The sequence below is a fragment of the Trematomus bernacchii genome, unplaced genomic scaffold (genome assembly GCF_902827165.1).
Source record: "Trematomus bernacchii unplaced genomic scaffold, fTreBer1.1, whole genome shotgun sequence".
In the NCBI taxonomy this organism is placed as follows: domain Eukaryota; kingdom Metazoa; phylum Chordata; class Actinopteri; order Perciformes; family Nototheniidae; genus Trematomus; species Trematomus bernacchii.
Genome location: NW_022987889.1, coordinates 311,536 through 337,257, shown reverse-complemented (window position 1 = coordinate 337,257; position 25,722 = coordinate 311,536). Strand labels below are relative to the sequence as shown.

The 25,722-nt window shown below is 38.2% G+C and overlaps 1 protein-coding gene across 1 annotated transcript; it reads left to right on the top strand.

Moving 5' to 3' along the window:
- Nucleotides 1-7,725: 7,725 nt before the first annotated feature.
- LOC117469881 (toll-like receptor 2) lies at nt 7,726-24,957 on the top strand. The gene is made up of 12 exons (XM_034114347.1): nt 7,726-7,784; nt 10,026-10,270; nt 11,123-11,279; nt 12,635-12,784; nt 13,823-14,023; nt 15,424-15,546; nt 16,800-16,950; nt 19,684-19,848; nt 21,451-21,630; nt 22,022-22,162; nt 22,760-23,250; nt 24,191-24,957. Exons 2-12 carry the CDS (start codon nt 10,027-10,029, stop codon nt 24,597-24,599), a joined length of 2,412 nt encoding a protein of 803 aa, XP_033970238.1. The 5' UTR covers nt 7,726-7,784; nt 10,026; the 3' UTR covers nt 24,600-24,957.
- Nucleotides 24,958-25,722: the final 765 nt, after the last annotated feature.

The following is a 25,722-nucleotide window of genomic DNA, read 5'->3' as shown; positions in this document are numbered from 1 at the left end:
CAGGAAGTGGTTCTGCTCGGGACTGTTGACCGAGGCCAGGTTAGCGCCTTCGAACATGCAGTAGCTCTGCAGAGAGAAAACACGCTATATGCTATAAAAGCTTCATGTTTAACAAAATAAAAGCTCAATGTTTAACAAAATAAAAGTTCAATTTTTTAACGAAATAAAATCTCCATGTTTAACAAAATAAAAGCTTCATATTTAACAAAATAAAAGCTCAATGTTTAACAAAATAAAAGCTCAATGTTTAACAAAATAAAAGCTCAATGTTTAACAAAATAAAATTTCAATTTTTTTACGAAATAAAATCTCCATGTTCAACAAAATAAAAGCTTCATATTTAACACAATAAAAGCTTCATATTTAACAAAATAAAAGCTTCATGGTTTAACAAAATAAAAGCTTTCTTGTCTAACCTTGTCTTAACAAAATAAAAATAAAAACTCCATGTTTAACAAAATAAAAGCTTAATATTTAACAAAATAAAAGCTTCATGGTTTAACAAAATAAAAGCTTTCTTGTCTAACCTTGTTTTAACAAAATAAAAGCTCCATATTTACCTCTGCCTCCACCCAGGTTTTCGGGGAGTCGATGAAGACGAAGCACAGGCGGCCGAATCGGGACCAGCCGAACGGGCAGTAGAACTCCTGGTCTGCAGAAATAACATATTTACAATAACACTGCATAAAACTGCAATCACTAGTTTTTACAACAACTCAAACTCAAAATGTATTTATGTGTGTGAATACGTCTTAAAGGGGACCTATCATGCAAAATGCACTTGTTGATGTCTTTTATACATCAACATGTGTCCCCGGTGTGTTGGGGAACTCACGCAGCGTCAGAAAATAAAACCCTCTCTCTTTTCCTCCGTACCCAAATCTCTAAAAACGGGGGAACAACGAAGCTGATCCAGATTTGCGTCCGATATGACGTAATATCTGAAATGTGGACCCACGGCCCTATCAGAAACGTTGCTATCAGAAACAATGCCCGACTGTTTTGGACGTAATATGGTCGGTGTTTACATTAGCATGGCTAACACTCAGAGCTAACCTGTACTGGAGAGCATGTGTGTGAAGAAGCAGGAAATAAAAAGGAACTCACCTTGTGGTATAACCGGCAAGAGAGAAAGCCTTTGAGCTCCATACTGTTTCAGAGATAATCCTTGATAATCCATGATATGGCGTTTCATCACGGCAGTATTTAGTTTAGACGGTAGCTGCCGGGTCCCACATGAGCTCAGACCCCATCTTTTTTTTTTTTTAAAGCTTTATACCCAGAATCAGCACTTTAGAAGTGAAACAGAGGGATATGAGGCATGGCTAGAATGGGTGATCTGTTTGGTATTTTGAGCAAAACACTTCATAGACAGGTTTTTTATATCTTTTTATCTGAGACCTATGCTATTGCCTAAAAATGGCATGATAGGTGACCTTTAAAAAGTGTCATGCAACTTTTATTGACTTATTTTATACACCATTTTTCTTATACTTCAAGCTCATTTTATTGAAGGATAATTTGTTGACTTATTTTGTCTATATATGTTCTTTGCTCAAAATACAAACTCATTTCTTAAACAAAAGGCTTCTCATGTTAAAAAAATCAAAGCTCCATGTTTTAAAAAACATTAAAAATCATGTTAAAGCAAAAATAAAAGCTTCCTATTTTAAACAAAAAATAAACGTGTTAATGTTGTAACAAAATGCTCTAAAAAAATGAAGAAAATATCCATGTTTTAACAAAATAAAAGCTTTTTGTGTAACCTTGTTTTAACAAAATAAAAGCCTTCTTGTCTACCCTTGTTTTAACAAAATAAAAGCTTTTTTTGTAACCTTGTTTTAACAAAATAAAAGCCTTCTTGTCTACCCTTGTTTTAACAAAATAAAAGCCTTCTTGTCTACCCTTGTTTTAACGAAATAAAAGCCTTCTTGTCTACCCTTGTTCTAACAAAATAAAATCTTAATTTCCTAAAAAATAAAGGCTTTAGATAACAAAAGAAAAGCTCAAGGTTAAAAAAAAAAAAAAACCTCGAGGTTTTAACAAGAAAAAAGCTTTCTTTTGTTACCCTTGATTTAGCGAATAAAAGCTCCCTGTTTAACAAAAGAAAGCTCTGTGTAGAAAATCGACCAAACCAAAGAAAAGCTTTTTGTGTAACCTTGATTTAGCGAATAAAAGTAAATACCCCCTCCCCCCCCTCACCACAGTTGACTGGCACGGTCCCAGACGGAGTTCTCGTGTTCGGGATCTCCTCCCCCGTGATCACGTTCACGCACCAGCAGGATTCCGTGGATGTGGCACATTGCTGCGGCAGGAAGTTCCCGTTGAAGTCGCACGAAGGCACAAAAGCACCGGGGATACCGGGCGGCGTCTGTCTAACGATGTACTCACACAACCCCGAGGTCCGCGTGCTGAGGGAGGTGTTGATCGCCATGGCAACGCTCAGAGGCAGGAAACAGGCGAAGGTCAGGGTCACGATGAGCGTCTTCATGGTGACGATGAGCTGAACTAACGGGAGCAGAACATACGAAATCTGACAACAATTCTGTAAAATATTCCCCAAAAGATATTCTAAAATGACGTGTCTGTTAAAAAAAAAAGTAAAAATTCTTAATGATGTAAATTCTGTATAAGAAATATGATCCTGTTTCGCAAAAATAATACATTCTGTGAAAAACTAAATTATTGTGCTCGCAAAATAAACACAAATAGGTAAAGAGCCCTTGATTACATTGCAGTTAAATAAAACATTAAAATACATGTAGAGATATAAGGCAAACTTAGCAAAGAAAAATACATCTGAAAACAAAAAAGAAGAAATATCAAAAGTTTTGCAAAAATAATAAATTATAAAAAATATTCCGTAAAACATGTGCTTGGAAAAAATAATGATTTCTGTACAAAAACATGATTACTGTGCCTGCAAAAATAATACATTAAAAAATAAATCAATAAAAGAAACCCAATATTTTAATAAGATTGAAAATAAAAAGAAATTCTATAAAAGGATTATAATTAATCTGCAACAAATAATACATTCTGTAAAAAAAGATGTGTGGTTTCAGAATAAACACAAACATGTATAGAGCCTTTGATTACATTGCAGTTAATTAAAATAAATGCAGAGAAATGAAGCAGAATTAGCAAAAAATAATGAATTCTGTACAAAATCATAATTAATGTGAGTGAAAAATTAATACATACAAAAAAATGTCAATAAATAAAAATATATATATTTGAATAAGTTTGACAAAAAAAAGAAATTCTATAAATAATTATCATTAATGTGCAAAAGATTAATAATAAATACTGTAAAAAACAACATGTGCTTGCAGAATAAACACGAACGTGTATATAGCCTTTGATCACATTGCATTAAATAGGAGCAGATTTGAAGCGCACTCACCTGTTCTAGCATTACCTGAGTCTGTGTTTCTGCTCCTTTTTATCCGGCAGGTTTTCTCCGCCTCTCCTGAGTCATTATTTAATTTCCCACGACCTTCCCTGAAGCTTGGAGGTCAGAGGTCGGTGTAACAGAGCTGCAGAGACACGTATCTCTTTAAATGTACCTTTTAATTTTACTATTGTTATCACGCTGAGTTTTGGGTTCCACCTTTTTTTTCCATGTCTTCATTGTTCTGGAGTCTCAGCTTTCTGTCTCGTCTGGCTTCCAGATGATTCCCTCTCATCTCACACTAAGCTCTCGTATTCTCCTGACCTTGTTTTGTGCAAAGCTGGGACTTTGTTTGGGAGAGAAAACCCCCTGAGGAAGGCTGGATCATATCATGTTATGTCCTCAAAAAAACCTGAGGTGATATTTTTCTAGGTGTTGTTGTATTAAAGCTGAATGGGATAAAAAAATGTACGTAAATAAATCACCCTGAAACTTCCCCAACTTGTTATTCATATTAAAGGGGACCTATCATGCAAAATGCACTTTTTGATGTCTTTTATACATAAACATGTGTCCCCTGTGTGTCAGGGAACTCACGCAGCATCAGAAAATAAAACCCTCTCTCTTTTCCTCCGTACCCAAATCTCTAAAAACGGGGCTACAACGGAGCTGATCCAGATTTGCGTCCGATATGACGTAATATCTGAAATGTGGACCCACGGCCCTATCAGAAAAGATGCTATCAGAAACGTTGCTATCAGAAACAATGCCCGACTGTTTTGGACGTAATATGGTCGGTGTTTACATTAGCATGGCTAACACTCAGAGCTAACCTGTACTGGAGAGCATGTGTGTGAAGAAGCAGGAAATAAAAAGGAACTCACCTTGTGGTATAACCGGCAAGAGAGAAAGCCTTTGAGCTCCATACTGTTTCAGAAACAATCCTTGATAATCCATGATATGGTGTTTCATCACGGCAGTATTTAGTTTAGACGGTAGCTGCCGGGTCCAGCATGAGCTCAGCCCCCTCCTTTTTAAAGCTTTATACCCCAAATCAGCACTTTTGAAACAGGAAGTGGAATAGAGGGATATGAGGCATGGCTAGAATGGGTGATCTGTTTGGTATTTTGAGCAAAACACTTCATAGACATGTTTTTTATATATTTTTATATATCTGAGACCGATGCTATTGCCTAAAAATAGCATGATAGGTGACCTTTAAGATATCGTTTTTTTGTATTATAAGTTTTTTTTAATGTTGTGTTTGAATATGCAAATGAAGCGTTATGTTAAATATGAGTTCATCATTCTGGTTTCATTTTGTTTGAATATTAGAGTCAAAGGTTTTTAAAACCGGAGACTTTAAAGATCAGAAAATAATGCCATATTAAATTAAATTCAGAAAAATGTATAGAAATAAAAATGTTATGTTTGGAGGAAAAAAGTCACATTAATTGTGAGAAAAAAGATAACACGTTAAATCAAACATTGCATAGAAAAAAAGTTGTGATATTTGAGGAAGAAAATCATTTAAATTAATAATAAAAATATAAATAAGCCCAGAAAAAAGTCCTGTTTTATAAAAAAAATATATAATAATAATTCAACAAAAACTTCTGATATTTAGACAAAAATACATTTTCTCAAATCAAAACTCTGTGATTACTGTTGTGTTTTATATATTTTAAGTGTGTTGTTTTTATGAATTTTAGCATGTAAAGTGTCTTTGAGCACCATGAAAAGTGCTCTCTAAATTATTATATAATTATTATTAATTAATACAATAAAATATGAACATTACGCACAGGTACACTCCCATTTATAGGAGAAATCTACAAACAAAAAATAAAGTAAATAAAATAAACTCCTGGATTTAGAGGTTCTCTTTCCTCCGGTCTGAATGGAAGACAATGGCCGCAGCTTATTTATTACATCAGTATCAACACCAGCGAGTAACTGATGCCTGAACATGTGGAATCACACCTTTACATAAACAGACGGGACAGATTAGGTTTAGGGTTTATTATATATTACAGCTTAATGGATGAAGGTATGTGACCCAGATCGGAACAAAACAAGGCTCTAAACTAAGAGCGGCTTTACATAAACTCACTGTTTTTAATATGCAGAGGTGGCAAGTAACATTTAGTTTTGTATTTACTCAAGTACTATATTTAAGTACAATTTGGAGGTACTTTACTTGAGTATTTCCATGTTATGCTACTTTGTACTTCTACTCCACTACAGCTCAGAGGTAAATGGTGTACTTCTACTCCACTACATGTATTTAATACCTTTAGTTACTTCCCAGATGTGGATGAATGATGTGAAATATAATCAAGTGTTAAATCAGACTGTAGTTCCACCTGGAGTAAATTCACAAGCTACTGTACCCTGCAGTATACAAAGTCATTCAAACTAGCTGCACCTTACCAGCTTTGAGAACACTTTCATGATCAATCATTATAAAACATATCATATATATTATTCTGAAATGGACCAATCTGCACAATGACTACTTTTACTGTCGCTACTTTCACTATATTTTGATGAGAATACTTTTCTACTTTTACTTGAGGAACATTTTGAATGCAGGACTTTTACTGTAACAGAGTATTCCTACACTCTGGTACTCAAGTACAAGATCTGAGTACTTCTACTTTAGTAGACAGAGATCTGAGTACTTCTACTTTAGTAGACAGAGGGGTTCTCCTCTAATTGTATTACATTTACAGATAAATAAAGATCAAGTATGCTTCGTTATTTAATTTAATATATGATAATATATTGGATATTAAAGGGTTAATATACACTTTAACACAAAATATTAAATGGAGTTTGGCTCCATCACGTGGTGAAAAAGACAAATGAAATATGATAAAGTTGATTAAACATCAATCTGACCAATTATGTTTTTATTTAATGTTAATTGTAAAGATGCACAAATCAATTAAATCAGAATAAAGCGGTTTATTTGCGTCAAACATCGGACTCTATTTTGGATTATAACAAAGTCAAATCTGAACACACAGACAAGACAGTTCTATTTCTATATTCCCATGGACTTAAGCTTTCTGGTAATGAAGTTAAATCGAGTGAACACCGCGGAAAAGCGACCACAAATCCGCTTAAGTCATAGAAAATAGGCGCTCCTCATTCCTGCAGAACTTGCCTGGAAATCTTCACATTTCTACGTTTTTTTCAGTGTTAAAGTAATCCAGAGATAAATTAAGATAAATCCAACAGTTCACTGCAAACAAGAGCTCAGTGTGGATGATTCGGTTTACTTTTAAAGGTGCAACTTGTCCAGGAAGTAACCAAAAAGTAGAAACAAACAAAACAAAAAAACGGGGATCAGGTGCTTCCGGTTTGCTTAAAGGTGGGGTAGGTAAGTTTGAGAAACCGGCTTAAGTGCGCTAGAATTTGAAAATACACAGCCGGAAAAAATCTGCCACTTCCTTACAGAGCCCCTCCTCCAACACACACGAACGTGCACATGACCAATGAGGGCACGAGATAAGTTTGTGCACAGATGGAAGGCTGACAGGCAGGTAGGCCATCCAGTTATTTTAGCCGGGCCGGCTCAGATGATTGGTCGTGCTTTTTACAGTACCACGGCTTCCACAGATGATGTTTTTTTATGGATTTTTTGTCAAAGCACTTCAGATATTCATTGCTATCGGGATGTTTAGAGCATTCCATGGAATATAACAAAAAGTGTATCTCAAGCCGGTTTCTCAAACTTACCTACCCTACCTTTAATAAGATAAGGTTAATTTATAAGGTAACGTTTTTTTAATTAAATGAAAAACGAATCCATAAAAAATAATAATTTAATGGGTTAAACAACATTTTAAATAATAAGTAAGTAAAGTAAATTGTTCTTTTTAATTATTAACTTATTTAAAAAAAAAGGGGGGGATTGAATACAATTATAGATACAATTAATAATATAAAAGAAAATAAATAAGCAAATTTGTTTTATTATTAACTGGATAAAATGAGGTTATTTGACTTAAAAAGGAGTATTTTAATATTACCTAAGCTCACATCTGGAGTCCTGTTGAACTTTATCACAATTAATTTGAATAAAACTGATATTTAGGAACACAGGAATTTTAGCCTCTGCAGACCATTGACATGCACTAAAACCTACAGAACACACTACAGGAGAGGAAATACCACAGAAGAAGAACAGGGCCTCTTTATTAACTGTCGTCATGCTCCGATGCCTCTTCACAGATGCAGGTTTCCTCCCGAAAGTGGATTTTCATGCTCACTACCTCTTTCTCAGTGTGAGTTCGACTTCCTCTCTCGTAAAAAAAAAAGTACTTTACCTCCATTTTAATCATTAAAGCGGTTCAGGCTCCAGCTCTGCAAAACAAATCAGGTAAGTCTCATATTTACGATCAAATCCTTGAATGAAACGTGAAATGTACTTTTTTCTAATGCATATTTCCATGTTACGGTCGACCTTTGCTGATAAGAAGTCATTCTTTTTGGTTAACGATTAACTTTCTCTCGACGTGTCGCTGCACTGCTTTGTCAAAGTGTTGCATTGATTCACATTTTTATAGACCTAAATAAAAAGTGTTCACCCGCTGGTTCTGGTGAAGGCAGATTTTAACGCTATACCTTCAATAAATTATAAAATTAATAATATTTTAAAATGTTTTGGGTTGATCCTTGACTTCTTTGACCCAATGTGCAATCGTTTTTATTCAATTTCCACATAAAATGGTAAATATATTCTTATTTTGTATTAATATTATCATAATAAGTGCAAGTTAAATATCTTATTTAATTCACAGTGTGTGGGCGCTGTATGCAATGTACTGTAGGCGTAGTTCTGTTGTTGTTATCTCATATTTCTTATTAATAGTACTACTAAAAACAATTGTAAAAAAAGAGTACTAGATATAATGTTCCTGTCCACATGAAGAAACATCTTCAGCAACTTGACAACACATACAGCATTTAGAGAACATTCAGCAACTTGAGGAAACATGCGCAGCGTTCACTAAAAGGAATAACTCAGCCTCATAACGAACATCAGTTTCTCATTAACTTGAATGCTTGAAAAAACAACATGAATTTAAAAAAGTGATGGAAGGATTTTTATTTTTTTTTAGTTTCTTCTTCCAAGTTTTATACCATAAGGGTTAGGAGCTGTAATGCTGCCGTTACCAGGGGCAACGTAAACTGAAAATATAGAATTGTATTTCTTGGTGTTTGTGAGTTTTTTGACGTGTAGAACATAGGAGACAGAAAAGGGGAAATCACATGTGAGGTCCCAAGGCTTCAATCTAACGGCACAGAGCGTACCTCTCGTAAAGCCGTTGTATTTAAATAAAGGCTTTTTGAAAGTCATAATAAAACTTTAAAGACTTCCTCTTTCTTTAAATCACAGTTCCTCCCAGAGTTTCGTTCACTTTTGTCATGTTTCCGTCAGTCAGGAGTAATGGATTACATTTAACAGGATTATCAGGACACCAAAACATAAAAAAGGTAACTGTATTCCCTTACAGTTACATAACATCAGATTACAGTGTTACAATAGTTGAAATGAGTTGGGAAATCCCATTGGACCAGGGAGATGCTGCCGTAGGGTCGACACGTACGAGGAGTTGTAGAAATGTCTCACTAAATCTCATTTAATCATAAGCATCACTGTAACTTCATTCTCCGTTTATTTCCCACGGTTTGAATTCACATCGAGCCTCTAATTTCCACGTCCTTAGAACAGACAAAAGGCTGTCTCTACAATCACAATCACAATCACAATACCTGTATTGGTCCCACGGAGGGGACATTTGCGTAGTTACAGCAGGAAAAAGAGCCACACACCGCTTAATGTTACATAATGTTAAATATGTGATATGCATTTAAAAAAAAAGTTATGATATAATTAAAACATATATAATAAAAAATAAAAAGTTACATAATTAAAAAAAAATACACATCCTGTAACAGTTCTGAGGATTTAGCAGCCAGGTATAAATTACACAGTTATTAACGGCATCTATATATATTGCACATCTAGCACATATTGCACATAGGTGGTTGGTATTTAACAGCAGCATGTTACACCATTTACAAAATACAAAATACACACCTTGTAACAGTTCTAAGGATTTAGCAGCCAGATATATATTACACAGTTATTAATAACCATTGGTTTGTAATTAACATGTATGTGAGTTTCAACCGTCTGTTCCACACTTCCTGTAATGTATATTGCATAGCTGTATGTACTTTTCAACCATCTGGTTAACACTTCCTGTAATGTAAACGTGCTTGCTGAGGAACTTCCCCTTCCCTCCTTCTGGAGTGTATAAAGTGTTTGTATTTTCTGTTATAGGTTGTCAGGACTTGTACGAACTGTTTGGTTTAGAGACTCTGTCCTGTCAGCTGAAATAGATTAACAAAAACGTTGCTTTAAACTTCTATTGTTTGTTCATTTCTTGCCAAACAGGTTGTTTCTGTTTTTGTGTGGAATTTCCTCCACACGAGGAATTTGACTTGATGTCATGGTGAATACATAAAAAAAAAAAACACAGATAGAGAACTCTTTTTGAAGGGTCCAACACAGCACCCCTTTATTAACCTCTTTTGTTTGACCTCTCTGCAGAATGGAGCTGTTGACCAACCTCTACCTCCTCCTCGTCCTCTCATTCGCCATGTGTCGAGGTCAAAGGTCGTCCTGCGATCGCTGCGACCCTCGACTCGCCTGCAACTGCTCCCACGCAGGATACACGCTTGTTCCCACGGTAACAGACCGTGCCCTGACGTTTGACCTTTCCTTCAACGACATCGCCGTGGTGACCGGCGGCGACCTGACGGGACACGAGAAACTGCGGATTCTGATTCTACACCGTAATGAGGGGTTATTTTGAGCTATTCTAAAAGCACACTTGATTTGTTTCACCTTATTATTTGCCCTTTTTGGTTTGTGTTTGTTTGTTTGTTCACCATGTAAAGCGGCCTTATAGAAATGTAATATATTATTATTATTATTATTATTATTATTATTATTATTATTATACCGTGTATACTTATTTCCCAGAGTTATATGCAAATCAATTTTTATCTTCAATTCTTTTTTTTTTGCAAATCAATTTGTATCTTTTATATAATGTCCATTTCTGGATTTATTTGTGGGATATTCTTACTCTCACTGTTAAAATAAACCCACCATTTAAAGTATAGAATGTTAATTTGTTTGTAAGTCGGCAAACTTACAAAATCTGCAAGGGTTCAAATACTTATTTCCTCCATCATATATATCGCTGCATTTTACTTGCACTATTCTCCTTTTTTTCATATCTTATGTAGATTGTATATAGCATTGTTGGAGAAGCCTAGGAGATATCTATAGTGGCCGACAGGTGCAAACGTGCTACAAAACACGCCCACTAGGAGAAATGTGAGAAATTGTTTGTAGCTGTAGTGCATATAACAATAAAGCCTTTGAATCTTTGATGGGTTTTACAATTTGAGAGCATCAAACCTTGATTTCTGCTTTGTTTTGTGTCTTTGACCAATGACCAATGACCAATGAAATGCCAAGTATAGTGTTGACCAAAGATCCATGCCTGATTGTGATGTTTGAAGAGGGAAATAGTAAGAAATCACATCATGATAACCACTAATAATCAGCGGAACTCCGGATCAAGTTTTTGTCCAAATGTCTGATCTTTTTTAAACCTGGATATTGCTTTCCTCCAGGTAACAGACTGTCTGAGATCCACCCGTCAGCGTTTGACTCTCTGTGGAGTCTGGAGCGGCTCGATCTGTCCGACAACCAGCTGACTGCCATCAACCGCAGATGGTTCAGTAAGCTAGGAGCTCTGCAGGAACTCAACCTGCTCCTCAACCCGTACAGGTAACACGCTCAGGGTGCGTTATGGTTCATTATATTTGTTAGAGCCAGTATTTTGTTTTTATAAGAAAGGCCAACTAATCGTGATGTCTGTAGTCAACCAGAGTAGAAAAGACTACAATTCCCATGGCACCTCCTCTAAAGTGACAGAGATGGGTAGAAAGACGCCGTCGAGGAACAGTTTTTAACCGTTCAATTACCCTTTAAGTTATGAAGTTATATAAGCCTTATCAAGAAAGTAAGAATACCTAAGATGTTTGTTATTTAATTTGAGTTTTGCCTCTTTTGTTTTGACTATTGTAAAGGCCTATTTTCTTTGTTGCATGTGTAAAAGTTTGTTATTTTATTTTGAGTAAACACATCGCATAATATCATCCAAACCATCGAAGGCCAAGCAACTCTTCAACTGTAAGTAATATAAAGGAAAGAAAACAAGTTAAAAATGTCTGTTTAAGGCATCTAGGGAATTGATAGAAAAACAAAGGAAGGAAGCCACGACAAGATTATATCCAAATCAACTTACAGTCAAATGCAATCAACCTTGACGATACAAATTCAGAATCCTGCAAGTGCATTAGCTTTAAAAAAAATCTCAAATATTGTAAGTGCTTCAATTGATTTTGAGATTTGAAGGGCCAAGGTGCAGTGGGTTTTTAATCCACCTCGGATGATGTCTAGACTTTCCTCAGTCCTGATATCCACAGTAAGCTTGTTCCCCCATTCTGGAGACAGGATAGTAAACAGACAGGTTTAAGTTAAAGGTCCCCTATTATATGTCTTTCATCAATATATTACATGTCTCAGATATATACAGAACATGCCGCTGATTGGCTGAAACACCAAACAGATCATTGCAGCATTACCCATAATCCCCTCTGTTTCAGCCCTGTTTCCAAAGTGCTGATTCTCTGTCTGTTACTTTAGATGAAAATAAGGAGCTCCTCCCCACGCCCCTCTGAGAGAGATTTGGTTACAAAGAACTCAATGGTGCTCTAGGAGGAGATTCAGGTGATAAGGGGGGGGGGTACCTTGGTTGCTGATTGGCTAATGGTTACACTAGCCAAAACATCGTTATGACATCATCAAGTGGCCAAAATCTGATCAGCTCATTTTCAGACAGGTTTTTATAAAAATGGATCAGGACAAAAAGAGAGAGAATCTTTGTTCCTGAAACTTTCAGAGTCTCTTTCCACAGAGGGGACACATGTTGATGAAGAAGAGACATGAAGAAGAGGGGACACATGTTGATGTAGAAGAGACATGAGAAAGTGGATTTTGCATGATAGGTGACCTTTAAGGAGTGTCTGGGTCTGAGTATCCACTAAGTGTCTACATACTGTGTGTTTTGTGTCCTCCAGCTGTCTGGGAACTCGTCCAGTGTTGCAGAGGCTGGTGAGGCTGAGGAGGCTGATGTTCGGAGGTCCTGCTCTGGAGGAACTGAGGAGAGAAGATCTGTCTGGAGTCTCTCAGCTGGAGGAGCTCACTGTGCAGGCAAACAACCTGAGGAGGTAACTCAAATGCTGGAGACACTGAAATGGATAAGTGTCAGACAGACGTCAAGTTATACTTTGTTACATTTTGTCAGAAATATTACAGTGACTCACTTAGCACATATATTATCACAAAGGTGTATAGCGCAGTATGCTCAACATAACCATCAAACACGACATGCAATAGAAGGAAGGTTCGTATTACCCAAATCTAAATCAAATATGAAACAGAAAATAGTCATTCTGTCAGCTGGAACTCTTTACCCGTCCATATCATTCAGGAACATTCTCATGTACAATCCAAAAGGTTGCTGAACAATCATCTCAGTATTATAAAGTACAATTGAACTGTGCCTGTGGCTATGTATGTATTATTTTGTACAATTATTTGAATTTTTTTGTTTGGCCTTATGATGGCTATTGGATGACCATTTTATTTTTCACTTCATATAGCATTGTAAATTGCATGAAATGACGAGCTGTTTTGTTTTAGTTTAGTTGTATGTATGTTTGACTGTGTGTGTGAGGACCCCAGGAAGAAGAGCCAATGCTCATGCTAGTGCTAATGGGGATCCTAATAAAGAACGAACAAGAATGAGGTGCGAGACTGAATCTGTGCTGATTGTTTTCCAAGAAGTACCAAGAAACGAATCGTGAGAGAAAGCACGGCCATGTGGTTAAGGAATGAGTCCTCAATCCTGCAAATGAGACCACATTTAACCACTTTCTTGTTCTCTGTTGTCCCCTGGTCTGGAAGTCAATGGTTATCTGAATGTGTTTTTGGTTGTTAGCCGGAAATAAGGTCTGTGGTTAAGAGATTTGTATTCTAACCCTAACCCTAACCCTAATTTCCTTTAATGGGGTTGGTTTTCAAAACTAAATAGATTTGAAGATAGAGGGTATGGTAAGGACAAAATACAAAATTACTTGTGAATTATTATTATTATTATTATCAACAATAATCTCCTAAATATTTACCCAAGTTGCAATGTTCTCACGTAGACATGTTGTCTCACTATTGCCAACTCTTTCGTCCTGTTTCTCTCCATGTTGCAGGTACGAGTCCGGAGCGCTAGCTGGCGTTTGGCCATTGGGTCGAGTCACTTTAAGCCTCCATGGTCCATTTCTAACAAACATAGGTTTAGCTTCGGATGTGATCGGGGACGTGTCCTACCCTGAGACGCCTATTATTCTGAAAGACCTGCATCTGAATCAGTCCGTTCAGCCCTTCAGAGAGATGGCCAGCCGGAGAGTCAGGTCTGTACACAATATGTTTTCCTTTTGTTTCAGTGCTTCTATTTTCCAATGCTGAAGCAACCCAAATGTCCCGTAGCCTCTCTTAATGGTAGCTCTTCTTCATCAACTTGTGAAAGTAAAAGATGAAATACATGAAGTAGTATGAAACATTTCAGCACTGAAACTACTGGACAAAATCTACAATACTAATTGTAATGCAGCAGTCTTTCAATAAGCCACATGCTAACCAATATAAATCACCAGATTATCAGACAAAACACAAGCGTCTAATTCTCAAATCTACACAAACGAGTGAGTAAACATATTAACTAACAAAGGAGTCGAACAAATTGACTGGGTGAGCGTTTATAACGTTAGATTTATACGATTATTTGCCACAATTAATACCACTCACCTTGCTTATAGTAGAATGTAAACATTAGAAACAAGATGGCCACCCGCACAGAACAATGCTGAAACTACTTTGTTCCACAAGGGATAAACAACAATAACTTTAAGCGAAACAGCGACACCTGGTGGCCCGTCAACACTGCTACAATCGTTGATTTTTCCTAAGCCCCAAAGCCCCCGTCGGCGGGTCTTTTTTTTTCACAAATTAAAAAAAAAAAAAAAAGTTTATTTTTAATTTTTTTTATTTAATTTTTTTTTCTTTGGATGGAATGAATACCTATGGTGATCATTCAATGTAATACATCATTTTTATAGTCTGGTACCTGAAAAAGGTCAAATGGCACTGATGGAACCAGATGTACCCAAATGTGCCGAAAGCTTATTCCGCCTGGAACTTCTTTTTGCTAAACCTCTCTAAAAAGGTCAAATTTAACTTGTTTTGCCTCAATCTACTTATTATATGTTATAGTTTGGATTCCTAAAGCTTTTAGTCTACCATCCCATCATTCAAGGGTGGTTTTCACTATAAGTAATGTTTTTTCTTTAGGCGGAGGTAAGAATTTACCTTTTTTTACTATGTTCCATCTGAATTAACTCTGACTGAGAAACATCTATATTGATTCTGACACTTCTACATCCAACTCACAGATGTAACCTTGCTTTGATAAAAGAAATTATTCATATAACCCTTTTAGAAGTGAAGTTGAAGTCATTTGTTTTGGGCATGTCATTATCGAGCCTGAAACCTGAAAAACAGGCTCGGGGCTTAACAGGTTAAAGAGCTTGGAAACACTTTAGATCTACATTTAGGTAGAACGAAAGTGCCTCAAAATAATCAACACAAATGTTCATTGCCCAGAATATTAACAGCACAAAATATGTAGAATATCACAACATAAGACATGCTAGAAGGATTTATATATTGTGAGATGTAATTTAAGCAAGTAACCCTAATCCAAGAAAATGGTGACCAAACCAAAAACTCACTCTTCTATGATGTCTTTCTTCAGGAAAATTACCTTCTGCAACCTTTCCGTGTCCGATAAGGGCATTGTTGACTTCCTTGAGGCGGTGGATGGAGAGCCGATCACCTCCCTGTTCATGGACGGCGTCACGCTGATCGGTGAGGGCAGGTAGGAAAACAAACATCCATCAGTCTTCTTTTTAGATTGAAAGGCAAGCGAGTTTGTTCATATAGACCCTTTCAACACAAGGCAATTCAAAGCACTTTACAACAATGAAAAACATTAAGAAATAGTGCAGCGGAAACACATTATAAACTGGCATTTCAAAACATTCATTAAAAAGCAAAGATAATAAAACATGAATATCACAGGTACATGAATAAAAGTTACAGTGCAGTTTAAGATAGGAATAGCTCAATTAAAAGCAGCGGCAAAAAGAAAGTCTTCAGCCTGGATTTAACAGAGCTGCAGCGGACCTGCAGGTTTCTGGGAGTTTGTTCCAGATATTTGGAGCATAATAACTGAACTTCTCCAGGTTTAGTTCTGACTCCGGGGACAGAAAGCAGACCAGAGAGTTCTGAATGGTTCATAATTTAGCAGGAGATCAGAAACGTATTTTGGGCCTAAACCTTTCAATGATTTATAAACCAGCAGCAGTATTTTTTAAATCAATTCTTTAACACACAGGAAGCCAGTGTAAAGACTTCAGAACTGGACTGATCCACTTTCTTAGTGTTAGTGAGGAACCAGTGTAAAGACTTCAGAACTGGACTGATCCACTTTCTTAGTGTTAGTGAGGAACCAGTGTAAAGACTTCAGAACAGGACTGATCCACTTTCTTAGTGTTAGTGAGGAACCAGTGTAAAGACCTCAGAACAGGACTGATCCTCTTTCTTAGTGTCAGTGAGGAACCAGTGTAAAGACCTCAGAACAGGACTGATCCTCTTTCTTAGTGTTAGTGAGGAACCAGTGTATAGACTTCAGAACTGGACTGATCCACTTTCTTAGTGTTAGTGAGGAACCAGTGTAAAGACTTCAGAACTGGACTGATCCACTTTCTTAGTGTCAGTGAGGACTCGAGCAGCGGCGTTCTGAATTAGCTGAAGCTTTCTAATAGATTTTTTAGTGAGACCTGTGAAGACACCATTACAGTAGTCAAGTCTTCTGAAGATAAAAGCAAATCCTTCTGAAAGACTTTTTAAAAACCCTTCAGAGATAGAATAGCGACAGACATAGGGACTTTTGGATGTAAGCCACAAATGTGCAGGTAATGTGCATACTGTACTGTCACCCATTATTGGGTTTATACCCATGAGTGAGTTTATATATATTGTAATTATAAATAAAAGCCGCTTAATATACTAGTGATCAACTGTTGGGTGAATGACTGCTTGATAATGTTGTTTGTTGGTTGGTGTTAGGTGGGAGAAAGCCAGTTTGACCGATCATAAAAACATCGATGAGTTCTTCCTACGAAACGTTGTGGTGCTGAATGTCTTTCAGTTCAGCTCGTTGCTGCAGCTGGGTTTTTTGCTGCAGTACCCCAGAAAGGTGTCCATCATAAACTCTCAGGTATCTGTCACATGGGGTTGTCTGAATGTTAAAGGTCACCTATTATGCAAAATCCACGTTTCCATGTCTTTTCTACATCAACATGTGTCCCCTCTTCTTCATGTCTCTTCTACATCAACATGTGTCCCCTCTTCTTCATGTCTCCTCTACATCAACATGTGTCCCCTCTTCTTCATGTCTCTTCTACATCACCATGTGTCCCCTCTTCTTCATGTCTCTTCTACATCACCATGTGTCCCCTCTTCTTCATGTCTCTTCTACGTCAACATGTGTCCCCTCTTCTTCATGTCTCTTCTACATCAACATGTGTCCCCTCTTCTTCATGTCTCTTCTACATCAACATGTGTCCCCTCTTCTTCATGTCTCTTCTACATCAACATGTGTCCCCTCTTCTTCATGTCTCTTCGACATCAACATGTGTCCCCTCTTCTTCATGTCTCTTCTACATCAACATGGGTCCCCTCTTCTTCATGTTTCTTCTACATCAACATGTGTCCCCTCTTCTTCATGTCTCTTCTACATCAACCTGTGTCCCCTCTTCTTCATGTCTCTTCTACATCAACATGTGTCCCCTCTTCTTCATGTCTCTTCTACAACAACATGTGTCCCCTCTTCTTCATGTATCTTCTACATCAACATGTGTCCCCTCTTCTTCATGTCTCTTCTACATCAACATGTGTTCCCTCTTCTTCATGTCTCTTCTTCATCAATATGTGTCCCCTCTTCTTCATGTCTCTTCTACATCAACATGTGTCCCCTCTTCTTCATGTCTCTTCTTCATCAACATGTGTCCCCTCTTCTTCATGTCTCTTCGACATCAACATGTGTCCCCTCTTCTTCATGTCTCTTCTTCATCAACATGTGTCCCCTCTTCTTCATGTCTCTTCTACATCAACATGTGTTCCCTCTTCTTCATGTCTCTTCTTCATCAATATGTGTCCCCTCTTCTTCATGTCTCTTCTACATCAACATGTGTCCCCTCTTCTTCATGTCTCTTCTTCATCAACATGTGTCCCCTCTTCTTCATGTCTCTTCTTCATCAACATGTGTCCCCTCTTCTTCATGTCTCTTCTTCATCAACATGTGTCCCCTCTTCTTCATGTCTCTTCGACATCAACATGTGTCCCCTCTTCTTCATGTCTCTTCTACATCAACATGTGTCCCCTCTTCTTCATGTCTCTTCTACATCAACATGTGTCCCCTCTTCTTCATGTCTCTTCTACATCAACATGTGTCCCCTCTTCTTCATGTCTCTTCTACATCAACATGTGTCCCCTCTTCTTCATGTCTCTTCTACATCAACATGTGTCCCCTCTTCTTCATGTCTCTTCTACATCAACATGTGTCCCCTCTTCTTCATGTCTCTTCTACATCAACATGTGTCCCCTCTGTGTAAAGAGGCTCTGAAAGTTTCAGGACCAAAGATTCTCTCTCTTTTTGTCCTGATCCATTTATATAAAAACCTGTCTGAAAATGAGCAGATCAGATTTTGGCCACTTTATGATGTCATAACGATTAGCCAATCAGCAACCAAGGTAACCCCCCCCCCTTATCACCTGAATCTCCTCCTAGAGCACCATTGTGTTCTTTTTAACCAAATGTCTCTCAGAGGGGCGTGGGGAGGGGCTCCTTATTTTCATCTAAAGTAACAGACAGAGAATCAGCACTTTGGAAACAGGGCTGAAACAGAGGGGATTATGGGTAATGCTGCAATGATCTGTTTGGTGTTTCAGCCAATCAGAGACAGGTTCTGTATATATCTGAGACCTGTGATATATTGATGAGAAACCGTATAATAGGGGACCTTTATGAAAATGTTTCTGGTATCAGTATATTTACTCCACTACTTATTTTTATGACGACTTTTTACTTTGACTTCTTACATTTTGAACACAAATACCTGTACTTTCTACTTCTTACATTTTGAACACAAATACCTGTACTTTCTACTTCTTACATGTTGAACACAAATACCTGTACTTTCTACTTCTTACATGTTGAACACAAATACCTGTACTTTCTACTTCTTACATGTTGAACACAAATACCTGTACTTTCTACTTCTTACATGTTGAACACTAATACCTGTACTTTCTACTTCTTACATGTTGAACACAAATACATGTACTTTCTACTTCTTACATGTTGAACACAAATACCTGTACTTTCTACTTCTCACATTTCCCAAACAGGCTGGTTCCTTTAGTTTGAATGTGTGTTTGGTGGCGTGATCATTATTATTTAGAGTCATTGCGTGCCTATTGATTTGAACACGATCCGTGTATCCATCACTTCCTGGTCTTCTCTAAAGAAGAGGGACCAATGAAAACGTTGTCATGTTGCCGTTGTTCAGCATGGAAACATTCATTAGCTAACAATGACATTATTGTTCTATTAATATAAAGGGAGGTCAGGTACTCTTTAAAACAGCTGCTAGTTATGGGTACTTTTTACTGAAGTACATTTCAAAGCCTCTTTACTTTCACTTGAGTAAAGAAGTTTAGGCAGTACTTCTACTTTTACCAGAGTATTTTTAAACACGAGTATCTGTACTTCTACTTGAGTAAAGAAGTTTAGTCAGTACTTCTACTTTTACCAGAGTATTTTTAAACACGAGTATCTGTACTTCTACTTGAGTAAAGGATGTGTGTACTTTTGCCATCACTGAGTATAATAGGGGACCTTTAAGAATACAATTCGGGGATGTAATTCAAATGAGCTTTTCCACTCTAGGTGTTTGTGATGCCCTGTGCCACAACCTACTTGCTGCTGAACCTTCAATACCTGGACCTGTCCGACAACCTGCTGACCGACCTGACACTGACTGAGACGCTGTGCAATGGTGACGGCACGCTGAAGGACCTCCGAGTCTTAAACGTCAGCGGAAATGCTCTGAAGGTACCTCCATTTAGACCTAAAGACGTATCATTGAGGGAAACTCTTATGTTCTGATTTTCCTTTGCCAACTGTTAATATTCTGGGCAATGAACATTTGCATTGATTATTTTGAGGCACTTTCATTGTACCTAAATGTCGATCTAAAGTGTTTCCAAGTAGTGATTGCACTCTCAGGTGTCGCTGTTTCACTGCAAGTTATTGTTTTTTATCCCTTGTGGAACACCTGAACTTTTGAAAGATCTTCCATAAACATTCATCTGTTTGTAACTTACAAATTATTTATCTAATATATCATATTCCAATTACTTGTATATAGACTCTTATTGCACTATTTCTACTCTATTTGATTTGTATTTACTTGCACTATTTTATCTGTTTTATCATGTTGCTCTGTTGGAGGAGCCGGTGACCTGGTATTTTCATTGACATTTCTACACTCTAGCTATGTAAAAATGATGATAAAAGCCTTGAATCTTGACTGTGGCTGCGAGGGAGTGCAATCGTCTTTCAATCAGAAGGTTGTTGACGTATCCTTGGGCAAGATACTTAACCCCCGAGGTGCTACGGATGTCCAACGGTGTATGAATGATGACATGTAGCATCTAAAGAGCTTTAAGGGGTCGTAAAGTGCTATATAAGTACAGTCCATTCAACATTTACCATTGTTGTGGTTTTATACAACATTGATACCACCTTATAATTACAAAGAAGGTCCATAATTCCTAATTTACCATAATATTTACCATGGTAATCGTAGGCTGTGTAGTACTATATATCCTTTATTTAACCAGGTAAAAGTCTCATTGAGATCAAAATCTCTTCTTCCAGAGCGACCTGGCCAAGAGGGCAAAATGAACAATGTTAAAACAAATGAACAAAGACAATACAGGCAGACGGTCGTAAAACACAAATGAAATGGCACATTAAAGGTGGGGTAGGTAAGTTTGAGAAACCGGCTCGAGATCGCTAGAATTTGAAAATACACAACCGGAGAAAATCTGCCACTTCCTTACAGAGCCCCTCTTCCAACACACACGAACGCGCACATGACCAATGAGGGCACGAGATAAGTTTGTGCACAGATGGAAGGCTGACAGGCAGGTCGGCCATCCAGTTATTTTAGCCGGGCCGGCTCAGATGATTGGTCGTGCTTTTTACAGTACTACGGCTTCCACAGATTACATTTTATTATGGATTTCTTGTCAAAGCACTTCAGATATTCATTGCTATCGGGATGTTAAGAGCATTCCATGGAATATAACAAAAAGTGTATCTCGAGCCGGTTTCTCAAACTTACCTACCCCACCTTTAACCAGTCAATATGCAAATAATAGAAACTATTATAAAACATAAAAAACTGGCACAATTTAAAAACGACTTCAATTATGGGAAATAAGAGCAATCACATCGACCAATGGATTCTTGTTCTCTGTCCTTTAAGATGGACCTGAATTCACCCATAGTGATACAATCTGAGAGTTTCAGCTCCTTCTGTACATTATTCCAAGCATAAGGGGCAGCATATTAGCAGTACTCCTTTCAATATAAGAATACTTTGAAAAATAAGGCCCCAGATTTTAAGACGACGTTGCTTCTCTGCAGTCTTTGTCCACGGTGAGCCGGCTGGTGACAAATCTCTCCAAACTGACCCACCTGGACGTCAGCAGGAATGGATTCATCTCCATGCCCGGGGGCTGCTCCTGGCCTTCCACCCTGCGATACCTCAACATCTCCTGGGCCAAACTCACAACCATCTCCCCCTGTCTACCCGAAACTCTGGAGGTACTGAGAGAGAGTCCATGTAATCCAATACAGAACACACTACAACAGCTGTGAACATAAACACACCTCCACCCCTCAAAGACCGTCACCACAAACATTCATCAATATTTATCTAGCATTTATGGACATTTTTAGCATCTATTTAGGAACACAATTATATTTACACTTTTGTAGTTTTGAATATTGACAGTTTATAGCCTGTAAAATGTGTAAATATGTAAATTGAGATCTAATTTAGTGTGTATTTCTATTACTGAAGTGAGAGATGCCAACGGAATTTTGTTATGTCTTTGAATGATGACAATAACAGATATTCTGACACAGTACTGCTTATTGTACTTAAGCAATAGATCTTAAGACTTTGTCCATCATTGTTTTTTATCCTCCACAGGTTTTGGATCTGAGCAACAACGATCTAAAAGCCTTCATTCTGATCCTTCCTTCCCTGAGAGAGCTCCATCTCTCTGGAAACAAGTTACTGAGCCTTCCCCCTGGATGGATGTTCCCAAACCTGCAAACACTGACCATACAGGTGAGGACCAATCTTAATATTTCTTTTTGTATTCTTCAAGCCCCGAGGAATGCGCCAAATGATAGTAGTGGCCAAACGAATGTATTGCATGCAGGGTTTAAATAGTTACTATAAAAATATGAATCAGAATTCCTATATTCGTCCCACAAAGGGGAAATGTACGTTGTTACAGCACACTGTAGAAAGAGACTCTTAAATAAAAGGCATGCACATTCATAAAAAGAATTATTACAATTGACAGAAGTACACATTCGGGTAGAGAGTAAGAAGCTGCAGTATTTATACAATGAAGATAGTGTACAATTATGGAATATTAAGTGTGGTATACAACAGTAGTAAAATGATTACTGCACATAGATACATAAAGCTTCATGTACTGTACTGGGGTTTAACCATTCCCGACGATCCGCTTCTCTGCATTGACTTTGCTTCTGGTGTGAAATCTGTCCAGGGACTACAGATGAAAAATAGCCTCTTGGCTTACTCACATTTACAGAAATGTAGATTAATGTGCACTGTCCCTGTTGAATAAATGAATAAATAAACTCTGAAAAAATAACCTACCATAAGTGTGACCCCCTGCTTGCTCTTCCACAGTCAAACACCCTGAACATGTTCACCCGTTCGGACCTCCAGGCATACAGACGCCTCCAGGACCTCTGGGCGGGCCAAAACAAATTTGTCTGCTCCTGCGACTTTGTCTACTTCCTCCAGTCGGCCATTAAAGGAGGCGAAGATGTGCATTTATCAGACGGAGAGGACGCCTACGTCTGCGATTCCCCTCTCTACCTGCAGGGGGAGCCAGCGGGGCGGGTGAGGCTCTCTGTGGTTGTGTGCCGGCGGGTTTTGTTTGTGTCTGTGAGTTGTGTGGTGGCGTTGATCATTGGCGTCTTGGTGTGTGTCCTGCTGTGGCGCCTTCATGCGTTCTGGTATCTCAGGATGATGTGGGCGTGGCTAAAGGCCAAGAGAAGCTCCCGGCGGCGACAACCAAGAGAAGAGCTGCTATCTTACGACGCCTTCGTGTCATACAGCGAGAGAGATGCTAGCTGGGTGGAAAACTTCTTGGTACCCGAGCTGGAGGAGCCGAGGTAACGTCAAACACACTAGACTTTAATTAATGGTCAACTGTTATGCAAAATCCATTTTTTCATGTCTCTTCTACATCAACATGTGTCCCCTCTGTGTGAAAAGATTCTGAAAGTTTCAGGAACAAAGATTCTCTCTCTTTTTGTACTGATTTTATATAAACACCTGAGCTGATCAGATTTTGGCCACTTTATGTGTCATAACGATTTGTCTTGTGTAACCATTAGCCAATCACCAACCAAGGTAACCCCCCCCCCCCCACCTTATCACCTGAATCTCCTCCTAGAGCACCATTGAGTTCTTTTTAACCAAATACCTCTCAGAGGGGCGTGGGGAGGGGCTCCTTATTTTCATCTAAAGTAACAGACAGAGAATCAGCACTTTGGAAACAGGGCTGAAACAGAGGGGATTATGGGATGCTGCAATGATCTGTTTGGTGTTTCGAGCCAAACACTTCAGAGACATGTTGTGTATATATCTGAGACCTATAATATATTGATTAAAAACAGTATAATAGGGGACCTTTAAGATAATGTCTCTATTCAAAGCGACTTACAAAAAGTGCATTCGACTAGAAAACAAATCTAAAATTTATCAAAATCAGTCCACCTGGAGTACAAATATGGCCACTTTCTGGTTAAAACAGCGATTGTGGATCCTGAAACATTTCCAAATCGGCCAAGCCATTCTTAAACTATTGTCTGCATAGGCTACAATGCTAATCACCCAACTTATCCTAATTGTGCAAATTGCCCAACATATGCAGGTTAGCATCCGGCAGTTTCTATGTGCTGGAGACCCTACTAAACATTTCTAGCATAAAACTTTGGTGTACTCAACATTTAAGGGTTCACAAGAGGACTCTATGAACTGCTGACAAACAGACCATCAACCTAATTCTGTTTAGAAACATGACCTGCTGTCTGGTTTTTACTCTTACAGGGAGAATGATGGAGACTCTCTGAATCCCCGACCTCTGACCCTGTGCCTCCACAAACGGGACTTCCTTCCCGGTCACTGGATTGTGGACAACATCATGAGCGCCATGGAGCGCAGCCGGCGGACCGTCTTCATTCTGTCCGAGAACTTCGTCCAGTCCGAGTGGTGCCGCTACGAGCTCGACTTCTCCCACTTCCAGCTTTTCGATGGGGAGACCGGCAGTGACGCGGCCATCTTGATCCTGCTCGAACCGCTGTCCAAGGACGACATACCGAAACGCTTCTGCAAACTGCGCAAACTCATGAGCTCCACCACCTACCTGGAGTGGCCTCGGGAGGAGGAACGAAGCGGGGAATTCTGGAGGAAAGTCCGCAACGCTCTGAGAGACGAAGAAGAGGAGGAGGAGGGTTGAGAGGGAAAGACATAAGTTCTGTACTTCCATTTGCATTTTAGAGTGCGTAAGTGTTGCCCAATGAAAAGTATGGCAAAAGCCCTATGAATACCCGCATTGGTCACAACGGTTAAGGTGTACATTTCTGAAACCGTCAATCGGGTGATCATGCTTGATTCTGCTGAGTTGCTTTAGAAATGATGAGTTTTTGTCACGTCCCATTACAGATACACCTTTTGGTCTTCACGTGATCAACAATCTGCATCAATCAGATCATTCTGGAAGAGCCAAGGGTTTGTTTGGCTCAAATATTACTTTGCAGGTGTTTGTTTTAATGACAATGAGAAATAAAAAGGCTGTGATAATTCCAGAAAATATATTGTTGTTGTTTCTCATTAAAGGTGAAGGGGAGGGTGAATGGCCACTAGTGGGAGCTGTAGGCTTACAGTTCGTTAGGTCCTAAATAAACTTCAGCTCATAATACTTCTGTACTTTGACTAAGATAACATTTTACATCCAGGACTTTTACTAGTAATGTTTTGTGAGTGCTTTTTTCTTGAGTTAGGATTTGAGTGCTTTTGACACCACTTCCTTCTTATCCTATGATAAATGTGTTCTTTATGGAACAAATGTTGCTGTAGTTTTCTTCAGCTCTGAAAGGTATGGTAAATGTATGACTCCCCATATCAAGCCTGTTTGAAAGACACATTTATTCAAATATGGCTTGAAGGATGCTTGTTCGGCTAACAGAGTCCTTGCTACACTGTGGTGTTGGGACATTACTCTGGCCTGTTTTATTCCTGTATTATGTATATTATCACACACTCTAAAACACTGATTATAGTGTGTTTTTTCTCTGACCGGTACTTATTGATTAACCACATTTGAGCAGTAACATCATAACCTTTTTCAGGTGAGAAAACACAAAGTGATGGCACCCTAAATCTTCATTGTACCTGCAGCAAAGAGAAGTCCCGGGTTGTTATTGAAGCACATATGGAAATAAAATGTTATCTCCTGTTAAGACTGAAGGGTGAAAAAGGTGCGAACAATTCACCGTCTCCTGCTCTAGGACTTCAGCATTGCCGTATTATGTGTTAGTACTTCAGGTTAAAGTATAATTGCTTACTTTGCATAGCGTCAC

Excerpts from the sequence above, each read along its gene's own strand:
- LOC117469881 (XM_034114347.1), top strand. The coding sequence starts at position 10,027 with ATGGAGCTGTTGACCAACCTCTACCTCCTCCTCGTCCTCTCATTCGCC. Across the intron at positions 11,280-12,634 it reads CTGCTCCTCAACCCGTACAG|CTGTCTGGGAACTCGTCCAG; the intron begins GTAACACGCTCA and ends TGTGTCCTCCAG. Across the intron at positions 16,951-19,683 it reads TGTCCATCATAAACTCTCAG|GTGTTTGTGATGCCCTGTGC; the intron begins GTATCTGTCACA and ends TTTCCACTCTAG.